Source organism: Copadichromis virginalis, linkage group LG7 (genome assembly GCF_057382275.1).
Source record: "Copadichromis virginalis isolate Kocher_CV1m ecotype Utaka linkage group LG7, C_Virginalis_male_GT1.1, whole genome shotgun sequence".
In the NCBI taxonomy this organism is placed as follows: Eukaryota; Metazoa; Chordata; class Actinopteri; order Cichliformes; family Cichlidae; genus Copadichromis; species Copadichromis virginalis.
In genome coordinates this window covers 13,789,115-13,800,223 of record NC_140624.1, presented here as the reverse complement: position 1 = coordinate 13,800,223, position 11,109 = coordinate 13,789,115, and the positions used below count along the sequence as shown (strand labels likewise).

Sequence of the window (11,109 nt, the reverse complement as noted above, 5' to 3'; positions counted from 1 at the left end):
AGGATGTGATTACAGGCTCATCCGTAGAGAGCAAAGCTAGTGTTTGCTGGTGCCCTCATCCTGCCTGATCTTCATTGTGACGGCAGCACATAAAGCAAAAGTAGCCACATATGCTACTCTATGATCACTTGACCACAAATTGCCTTTTCAATCTAATTACAATGGTACAAGCTCATTATAGAAGGCAAAGATGACAGTCCAAGAAGTCCTTCTGCATTATATCTCAGACAGATTTGCACCCGGTTGTTAAAACTGTCTGGGCAGCGTCCTCGGCTCTGTAAACATCTCGCGGAGCCTTTTCGCATGTGACCTGTTTACTCTGGAGAGAGAAGGGGGGGAAATGTTTTGTTTCAAATCCTGTCTATCCGCATTGTCAACTGAGGGAGATGAGGAGACCAGGCCGTTTGTGCTTTTTGGGTGGGCGTCTCCCGGGCGCACGTGATCTCTCTCCCCGCCCCCCACCACTGTTTGCTGTGAAAGGGTTCGTGACTCACTGGCTCCAAGCTCAGGATTCTTGTCTGGCCTCTGACAGAGGGCACTTAATCCTACTCTCTCATGCAGTCAAACAGAGGTCCTATGAGTCATCAGTTTTACCATCATTGTGCCTAGAAAAAAAAAATTATAAATTTAAAAAAATACAGAGCTATGGTCAAGAAGAAGCAGCTTTGCGTGTGGAAAAGTGGTTCTGGTTTCGTGTATTTACCTTCTCAAGAAAAGCAAAATGAAACAATTAATGACTAATTCCACTAATGATTCATCTTAATGCATTATTTACTTAGTCACTCACAACTTGGAGACATCTTATGTAATGTCTTGTGGTATGCAGAAAGCATTCATGTACTTACACAAGTACTGTATAGTTTCGCAGCAGGTACTTTCTCTCGTCTATTTCTCCTCTATTTTCTAAAAGCTAGTTACTTTGCAGGTCATTCAAATTAAGCGTGTTATCATTTTATAACGTTAAACGATAACAAAGTAGCCTTATATTACAGATTTAAATGTCAGAAATGACCTAATAATATATATTACATGGACAGAATCTTTCTTATAATAAATACATGTGAATCGATCTTACCAGTTGCCCTTTACTTTCTCCCCCCCCACTCACCACACCACCACCATTAGCAAACATATTTTAAATGTGCAAAAATAAGTGCCTGCTACACTCTACCGAAGTGTCCTTGGGCAAACTCATTAACTCTCACACTTGTTCCTGAAATTGCTGACTGCGCCTTTAGCAGTGCCGCTCAGCTTACTGACATGCCTCAAGTCAAGCATCATCATCCAGATGATATAATGCCCAAGAATGCCTGTAGAATGACCACAGCCAGCCCTGGCTTGACTTTTCACCCAGCTGCTGAAATGAAACCGATCCGCGTGTCCACGTGTTTGTGTCATTTCCATGTCATTTGCATATGTAAACCGGCCTCGCCTATTGCTCCGCGACTGCACTGAACGGAGGAGCCGATTGGACAGTCGGAGCCGCTCGAGGAGCAAATGGGAGCGCATGCTCCTGCTAGTCCCGCCCTCCCAGACACGTTGCCTTGGGAGAAGCAACACGGGCCGATCACTGGGTGTTCTGCCTCCTCTCTCTCACGCCGCACGTCCAGCACATCAGCTGCTCTCTGCCTACAGTCCTACTGGATTTACCGCTAAACAAAGGAAGAACGACCAGCCGCTCCATCCTGGGAAGGTAGGCACCCATGCTCATCTCCTTTTAATGCCCAGAGCCTCCCGATAAATATCACTTACTTTGTGTTTCTGAGGGGACTAAGCGATATCCTAGTAATATTATTATTTTAAATCATCCAGAGGCATTTCACACAGACAACCTGGTCAGAAAAACAAAGAGTTTGCGGTTGTGTTTAGTGCTGCGATATGGTAGCCTTCCCGTGACAGGGATTGGTATTCCTGTTTCATTTCTTTCTTTATTGTTTAAATATATATATTTATATTTTACTAATTCAGCATGCTGCCAAATTTACTGAGACTGATGAGGAAGTATATTGTGTCTGTTACCCAACTGATGTGAAACCCGCATTTAGGCGGACAGATCAGACCTGCCACCTTATCTTCCTATGCGCGTTTTCTCTGGCGAGAGATAACGACGTGTGAATATCTGAAATATTCTCGTATATTTCAAGCATATCGGCGTACGTGTTAAGCGCTGGGCATCTCTATTCAGGTGCCCCACCTACACAGGTAGATGTAGACGTCGAGGTCGCGGAAGCTAACTGGTATATATATATTTTTAAATTGCTTTATGGGACCACCTTTCCTTTGATTCAGAAATCCACGGTGTTAGCTGTTATCAGTACCTCCTACTGCTATTTAAAGTGTTATTAGAATATAACTGTAGGCCTATATGAGCATGCAAAGGCCCAGGGCAAGTGAATATTTAGTAAGCTCGCCATGTGTATGCTGTTTTTATCACAGAAAGAAATTAGTAGTAGCGTGGAGCTAGTCATGGCACATATATGTTGATATATTTTCTCAGTGCTATTGGATTCATTTAGAGTTAGTATATTAATAAGAAGGGCGACTTTTATACAATTATAGAGAGAAATTAGATTTTCTTTTTGCTACTGCAGTGTCTGTGCATGTTTTGTGTTGTGTAATACAGTATTACACAACACAAAACAGACTGACATTGCAGTAGCTTGGAATTAGATTCAAGATTCTTTGGGACTTTGCTGAATCTCTTCTATGGCGCTCAATACTCACGTGCTCCTGTAAATCATTGCTTTGATTTAGAGCAATGATGATGTATATGTTTTGCGTTTTATTCAGTATATCAGTAAATGTCCGCTCCACCCCTCCTCTGTAACAATAAGATCAGAAGGCGACAAAGAATCAGGGAGCAATTAACCCCTCTACCCTCAAATTTTACAGGAAGCAAGAGACATGGCAGTCCTTAACTCTGGAAATCCTAAAATGATCTCTGTGCTGAAAATGCTGTTCTCACTTCCCCTCTTGTAATAAACACAGAGGGAATATACTGCAATTAAGCCTCCGTGAAGAGCCTTTAGTTGGATTTTCTTTTTTATTCAGAAGGCGTTCATTGCTGAAGAACGCTTCCCATTTTCTTCAATCTCTTTTTTCACCCCACAAGTGTCACTTGTGTTGATGGGAGGTCTGCGGTTCGTCGAACTACTAGTCGTCATGGTGGCAGACCTCTGCCCCTTTGAATAAGCAAGCGAACGAAGTGTATGAATGAATGTGGTGGTAGCAGCTGGCAGGCCAGCTGACAGAAGCGGACTGAGGGTGGTGGGGGGGATAGTCAGGGTAGCAATTGTGAAATTTAGAAATGTGTTTGTTTGTGATGTGAAGACGCTTGAGGGTTGCAGTGAAAAAAATTTGGAGGGACAAATGACGTGAGCCTCCCACCCACCACCCTCCGAGTATTGGATGGGGCACGGGACCGTTTGCTGTTTGCTTTTGATGGTGGCTGGCCTGTGTTTACTGGCTCAGGTGTTGCATCTGCAAAACAAACAGGTCATTGTGGTCCCAACAACTGTTATCTCACTGCCACCATCTGCTCCGAGTACACTGCTGTCCCTCCTCTGTCTTTATTGTTATTTCTGCTTGGCTGGAGTTTTTTTGTTCTTTCTTGACTTTTTGCTCGAGAACACTACATTTGATTATTTTGGCTAAAGGCCTTGATGTAGTTAATTTTTAATTTACTGTTTCTCGTCTCCGCATCTGTTATCGCTGCTCCCTTTAATATGTTTCGTGTTGTTGCAATGTAATAACGGTGAGTTTCTCTTTGTCAGGTCGGTGATGGTCAGTGCTATTTAGACCCTGCAGCTGAGGATGTCTGCTACAGATTCGGACAACTCCATTGACTGGCTGGCTAGCGACAATGAGGATAATGAGAACGAGCAGGAGCCTGACTGTACCAGAAAGCACAGCCAGACAGAAGCTCCTTTATCCCCCTGTGCCTCTTCGCACCTGGGCCCGACTGACAGCAGCTGCCGCTGGAGCAGCGACTTGAAGGAGGGCGACGGTAACTGGAGCGGGGTCAGGGAGGTCTCCAGCCGGGGATCTCCCGGCTGCATGGAAAAATGGGACAGAGACACCGCCACTGGACTGTGTAAAACACAGCAAGGAGAAAGAATGAATGGCAACAACACTCAGCAGGCACTGAAGAGACCCCGCGGCTCTACAGAGGACGAATGCAAAGAACGGCAGCTCATTGCCAACATGTCAGAGAAAGAGAGAATTTTTAGCAGCAAGGTGAGCGCCTCTGTGGTTCATGTGTGCTTTCCACAGACAGTGGTTGACAGTGTCAGCAAAACTAGCGCGTACCCTGTCACCCAGACTGATTCCCGTAGTGGTTTTACAGAGTGCTTCCTGCATGACATTTCCAGTAAAAATGACCTTCCCCTATTTGCTATCCGTTTCTAAAGAACTAGACTTTTTCTGTCTTAAGTCAAACAAAGCTAGTTAGTCATGGAAAGTTGTTGTCAATTAATATAACAAAATGAACTGGGGGGAGGCTGATTTATTATGAGCTTATCAGAAAAGGTTTTTAAGTTGTTTTATTACCCACTAACACTAATAAATCTGTTATTATTTTCAGTGCATGGAGTTACAATGCTACATTCATCCATTGTCATCAATCTTGAATGGCCTTCGTTCAGGGAGATACAAAGAAAGTAAGTCAGCATTTAATATGTCTTCTGCTTCACACACAAGATATTAACCTGATTGAACACAAAATGTCTTAGTTGAGTCTGTTTTTCACGGTCTCTTTTGTCTCAGAAAGAAAAAAACAATAGAGCGCATAGACTACGCAAGTCTTTGTGGAATAGGTGTCCTTGAGATATGAGTGCGAGACGTCTGAAACATGCATTGTCGTAGGACTGTCATCTAACCACAAGCATTCCTTGTATATGTGCGCATGTGTGTGTAAAGTGATGCAGTTCTTGAGTCAGATAGGCATTATGAGGATCTCTGAAAGAGAGCACCGTGTTCAGGCGGGCGCAAAAACTGCTTAGTTTGGGATCTTAGTCAAACCCGAACCTTGTGTGACCCAGCACTTCCTGGCCACAGAAGCAGGGAGTCTGTTCCTTCACACACACATTTCACACTACCCATCTGCTGAACAGACTCAGCCCTGCTGTCAACACAGTTCATGTGGCTCATGCTACAACTTTCTTCTTGCCAGGACTCAGCAGTTTCCAGGAGAGTGTCGCCATGGACCGGATTCAGAGGATCATGGGTGTTCTGCAGAACCCCTACATGGGGTAGGTGACCCACATTCTGCCCTACATGAAACAATGATAATCGGTACTTTGACATAAATGTGTCAGCGTAGAAAATCTGTGTGCTCTTTTCACTTGTGGTTTCAAACCCGTGTGAGAACCACAGTGCATCCCCCAGCATACATATACAAGGGCTACCCAATACTGCTTGCTATCTGTGGGTCGAAGTGGTCTCCGTTATGTTTCTGACACATGGCTCACAGCAGGTTGCTGCTACCCCCGCACATTCAGGATAAATTTACTGCAGAGATGGCTGCCTCTCACTAAAGCTGGGCATCTTGTTAAAAATATATCAGGCTTCACTGTGAGAGCGGCCCACTTGTGTCTGTGTGATTAGCTCTCCACCGGCCAGACAGCATAATGGAATATGCTATCACCCCTTTCAAGGAGAAACTCTTATAGTCCCTGTTTCCCAGTCAAATTTAAAATGTTTTGATATTTCACATTGTTAAATGGAAAAAAACTACCAATTCTCAAGTCCTTATGATCTGATTTTTAGTGCAGTTTTTTCCCCACACATATAAAAAAGAATATCTGTCCATTCATTTGTGCATTTTCTTAACTGCTGAATAGAAAACTTCCATATCTGATGAACGTTGCTATCAAAAAATTCCAGAAACTCGTGTAATATATGTTTCAATTATCTGGAAACAGGAAACTGTCACATTTGAGAAGCTGGAAAGTTTTGAGTTTTTGATTTGAGTAATCACTTTAGAGCATAATTTCACAGAGCGATTGCACTCAGCGATCGTATCAATACTATTTGATTACACTGAAACGAAATCCCGGCATCGTGTACAGTTTAGCTGTGAAACTGAATAGGAAGCTTTGGGGTGCAGTTAGCACAAGGCTTTGCATCAAGGTATATTAGACAAAGTGCTCCTGAGCCTAGCGCAGACTAATTGGAGCCCTCACCCACCAGCTGCTGCCTCCATAAGGGAAACAAAGAGTGGGTGTGGCAGCCTCCCTGCAGACAGCCAGGGCAGAGGCTGGAAGGTGGACTAAACCCCTCCCTCGTGTCTCTCCTGGTGTCTGCTCTGTGTTGCCAGCTGGCAGCCCCTGGAGCAACACAATGGTAGATAGGATCAAAGTGACTTTTTTTTAGCAGCCACTGTGGCGGATAATCTTTCACATGAATTTAACATGGGTTGGACTGAATATAGCAGGAAGGTCCCGATCGTACGGCCCAGGCTAATCCCCGCTCGCCATCTGGTTCTGACGGGCAGCAGTTAAGGGGGATTCTGACTGCGCCCACCTCCGACGTGAACTGCGTCAACTGTTTTATTTTTACACTGACGCTGTGGGAGAACGTTGTGGCTTTGGCGTTTATATTTAGAGGCGAGCGGGAGTATTATACGCCAGTCCACGTGTGAGCTCAAAGCATGTGAGAAATGTACTTAAGACAATGTTCCCCTCCCCACACACGGAGAGCAGGCTTTGTTGAGCGAGCGAATGTGTTCGCTTGCTTTTCAAGAGCGCATATTTCCTGTGCGAGCTTGATGGGGAGGTAGATTTCAGAGAAGAGGTTACCAAGATTTTTGCTCGATTACTCAGATTCCCGCGCGATAGCTTGAGTAAATAGCTCTCTCTCACTCTCTGTTTCTTTTCTTTTTTTCACCTCTGCTTCCAGGGAGAAGTACATTAATATCATTCTTAAAATGGAAGAAATGCTGAAGAGCTGGTTCCCTAATGTAAAGCTTCAAGAACACCCACTCACTGTCACCCAAACAGAGGAAGCTGCTCCCACCAAGAAACTGAAGGTAAAGTTAAAAAAAAGAAGCTGTTGTGTAAGAGCTCTTCGCCTAGATAAATCCCGCTGCCAAGAACATATGGTGACGACGCAGTGAAAGAGCGACTAAAATATCTATTATTATTTAATCACAGGTCTGGAACAGGGACAGGAGGATTAAAAGCTATTTTTACTGAGGTATTACTGCAGTCTCAGGTTCACTAAGAACAATGACAGAGGAGAAAAGGTAATTTTGGAGGAGTGTCCCTAAGGGGATAAGAAAGGTCAGGATACTTTAGAACATTCCTTTGCATTTAATTGGTGAGGAATTAGTCCCGACACACCCTGTCATGAACAGGATTTTATGATCTACATTAGGTTTTTTTTATTCTTTATAACTGACTACACCCACTATGATCGATACTGCTCATACCAGATCCCTACTACCAAGTCTGATTGCTACAGTGTGTAAATTATGCAGGTGGTGCAGCTCAATCGGAGGAGGTTCCCAATTCAAGTATTTCTAGTAGCGCGAGCGTGGCTGAACGCAGACTATGTCTTGCTCTGTGCTACGTGTGAGAAAAGAAAACTGGGGGAATTCTCACGGATTATCTAAAGATGGTGTGTTTAAACAAATACACAGAGAATTATCGCCCTCAGAACCGTGCTCATAATTTTGGTCTTATTCCTGCCACGCTCTTCAGCGTGTTATTTACTTTCTGGATAAAAACATCTCATTGGACACTTAGTGTCCGGCACCAGATGGCAGACAAAATAAGTAGCTTTTCAACAAGCTGGGGCTTCTAGTAACTAAACAACAAGATCCTCAAGAATTAGTGGAGGCCAAATTACGGCTCAGAGAGAATATTTTAGAAACAAAACTCAAAATTAATGCCAGTGTTTACCCCTAATGTTAGATATTAAACAGAGGAAATTAAATCATTTTGAGGCGCTAATACACTGTGTACATGTGTGTTCGGGTTGTTGCAGCGCCCCACCCAGATTTTGGGGCTTATTTGCTCTCGGGCCATTTTTATGGCTCCTGCAGTGTGTTTAGGGGTGGCTGTAGCTCAGGAGGTAAACCAGGTCATCTGCTAATCGGAAGGTTGGTGGCTTGATCAGAGTGTGAACGTTCGATGGAAAGCACTTAGAGGAGAAAAGTGCTTGTGGTATAAAGTGCTTTGAGTGCTTGAGTAGGAAAGCGCTATAAAAGATCAAACCATTTACCGTTTTAGTGTTGCTTTCAGCCCTTCCATTATCTGGGCCTCACTCAGATTTCTGCACGATGAATATATTATTTATATTTCAGGGTCCTTATAATAACTAGATGGACAGCAAATGAAAATTAGGTCTTGGTAATCAATTAGAATCATCGCTGAATAATAAAACTTTTTTGTCATACTCAACAGCTGTCTCCAGTTACCACATCTGCAGCAGCGAGCGCCATCACTACTAGCGATCCTCCAGCCACCGCCAAAGCCCTGAGAGTCACAGATCTCACTCCTCCTGGAGCTTACTCTGCCAATAATCTGAAGTGGCTCCACACGTCACCCATTTGCTCTCCCACAGCAGAGCAGGCCCAGGCTGGTCCCAGGCCCCTGCTGACCCCCAGTGACAGAGACCTAACGCAGGACAGCGCCGTGTCCTCCAGCACAGACAGCCAAACTAAGACAAACTTGGTGCCCAGAGGCCCGCCGCCGGGCAAAATCAACGCGCCCTGTCTAGAGAGGCTTCTAAAATCGACGGACAGCATCATCACACGTAAGGGAACAGGGCGTTTGACGGACAGCAGCTGGTCCTAGTCCACACAGAGGGCTCGGTGTAAGCAGCGCGCAGAGGAGCCCCGCCTTGCCCACCCTGCAGGGAGCCAATCAGCTCACTTAGCTCATTCCAGCCTTCAGGAGAGATGAGAGCCTTCAAAAGGGATGTTACCGATTCCTCTTTTAATATGGAAGCGGTGTCGATGAACAATGTGACTTTTCTGTACGGCGGTGTACCCTCTCTAACACGACAACTATCTGCTTTATTTCCCTTTTTGTTGACTTATCTCTTCTTTTTTCCCCCCTCTTCTCTCTTTTTATTTTTGCACTCTTCAACAGCGTGTGTGAGAGTTGGAAGGATAAATTTCACATGCCGTGATACCGGAGAAAGTATTTTCACAACTGAATTTGTTCGCACTGGCTTGTAGATGTAAAAAAGAAAAAAAAAATACAGTCTGAGTATCTGTGAAGCTGCCATTACGAGTGAAAGGGAAAGAACTGAAGGAAAGGTTTGTGCTGAAAGGAAGGAAGATATGTCAGTGATCTACATATTGTTGTGCTGAAAATGTGGGTGAAATGTGATGTTGTTCCCCTCCCCTCCCATGACTCCACTCTTAAGTTTATTGATGTGACTGTTACTCATTTGTATTCTTTATAAATAACTCTTTTGGTACAACTGTTCTACCTCAGCGAGCACCACGTCACGGTTAGTGAGTAAGAATGTGAACACTATGCTCAAAGTAAGGACACCTCGACAGAGCTACGGTGAGCCACCAAATGGCCTCTGACGACAAGGTCTGCAGCGCAAAGTCTCCCCTCTTCTACAAACGGAGGATGCTGTCTCAGTGGGGATGCTCTCGTGGCCTGACTGGTGCCAGTGTAAAGAATGTCAACTGCAGATTTCTTTTTCGAGTCTCCCAGTAGAAGGCAAACAGTGCCTGTAACGTCAAGCTGTGCCTGTAAGCTGGTTTAATAAAGAGAAAGAGAGAGAACCGTTTGGAAACCTTGCTCCTCTGTCCTCTGTGGGATGTACAAATCAGGAATTCTCACTCTCCTGCCGTTTTCCTGTTTTGAGTAAGTTATTCAGATCTCGCCAACTATTTTCTGTGGTGAAGCAGAACAATAGCTTTTTTTTCCTTTTTTTTTTTTGCCACAGAACTGGACAGTATGTTGGACCAGCGGAGAGATGGACAAGCTTTTTTGTCTGTGTAAATCTTACAGGAAGGTTGTCAATTTACCCTGAAAAGTGGCCTTTACAGTGTGAAATTTTATACTTTCAAAATAAATGTGGTTATATTTGTTTGATGCAAAACAAATGGCTACAGATTCTTCTGTTGTGAAATTTCTTAACACTGTAAAGCCTAAACCATGAAACACTAGTGTGTTTATTGAACCTTCTGACAAATCTTTATTAGAAGAATTTAAACATCAAACTATATATGAGTATTAATTTACAGATTTTTGTTGCCTACTACAACTTATTCCAGCTCTTCAGGGAAAAACAATCACACTGATGATGTAGAGGTCTCAAAACCTGATAAAAATCCAGGTATTCAATATGACACACTTGGTTTTCACCAAAGGTCTTTCAAAGGGTGACGTATAAGCAAAAAGAATATACACAATGGCCTGAAAATAATTCTCAACCAAGAGCTAAACCCGCTCAATTATGCATCAAAGACCCCCCAAAGAAAGAAGAAAAGAGTGCTATCTGATTAATGTCGTAGTTGGGCCAATTATAGGGTGAGTCACTCAAAGCGAGCCTACTTCCTGAGGGAATAAAAAGATTTATTGTTTGCAGGGTAGGGTTTCATCTTCTTTGCCTCAGTTGTGCTGTACAGGCAAAGTGAAATTACTGCTTGCAGGGCTCAGTATCACTTCACATTTCTCAGAAAGTGTTGCCACGCTGTGTTTTTACATGCCTGTAGACAAAGAGGAATATCAGTAAAGCGCACAGTTTTTCACAACCTGCAAGAAAGAGGGAGAATGGCTCTGCCTGTGCCAGATTTCACGTTTGATTTGCAGATTAGTTCATGAAAAAGGCAAGAAGCAAGTCTTTTATACTCTCGTGTGTGGCCACGATATAAGCATTTAGCTCCACTTCTAAATGTATTTAGAACATATTTGCAATCCAGCAAGCAAATGCCTCATGTTTGACAAAAAGAAGATGCTTTTTTAATTTTATTTGTTAGGCCCAATTTTTGCTTCTGAACATTTTGTGAAACCACTGATACCTCTGACTGTGGATTCACTTTCACTCAGCTCATGTCGAATTTTGTTTCTGTCAGTAAGAACATGTCATGGCCACGAGGTCTGAAAATAGAAGCATGTGGGAGTTCTACAGCCTCGAAAA

The 11,109-nt window shown here is 43.7% G+C and overlaps 1 protein-coding gene across 1 annotated transcript; it reads left to right on the top strand.

Annotated features, from left to right (window-relative positions):
- Positions 1-1,544: 1,544 nt before the first annotated feature.
- On the top strand, positions 1,545-9,753 carry ciartb (circadian associated repressor of transcription b). The gene is made up of 6 exons (XM_085461878.1): positions 1,545-1,693; positions 3,774-4,236; positions 4,583-4,658; positions 5,171-5,249; positions 6,898-7,027; positions 8,406-9,753. Exons 2-6 carry the CDS (start codon positions 3,814-3,816, stop codon positions 8,796-8,798), a joined length of 1,101 nt encoding a protein of 366 aa, XP_085318004.1. The 5' UTR covers positions 1,545-1,693; positions 3,774-3,813; the 3' UTR covers positions 8,799-9,753.
- Positions 9,754-11,109: the final 1,356 nt, after the last annotated feature.

Coding starts and splice junctions, on each gene's coding strand:
- ciartb (XM_085461878.1), top strand. CDS start 3,814: ATGTCTGCTACAGATTCGGACAACTCCATTGACTGGCTGGCTAGCGAC. Junction 4,237..4,582: donor AGAGAATTTTTAGCAGCAAG/GTGAGCGCCTCT, acceptor TATTATTTTCAG/TGCATGGAGTTACAATGCTA. Junction 7,028..8,405: donor CTCCCACCAAGAAACTGAAG/GTAAAGTTAAAA, acceptor CATACTCAACAG/CTGTCTCCAGTTACCACATC.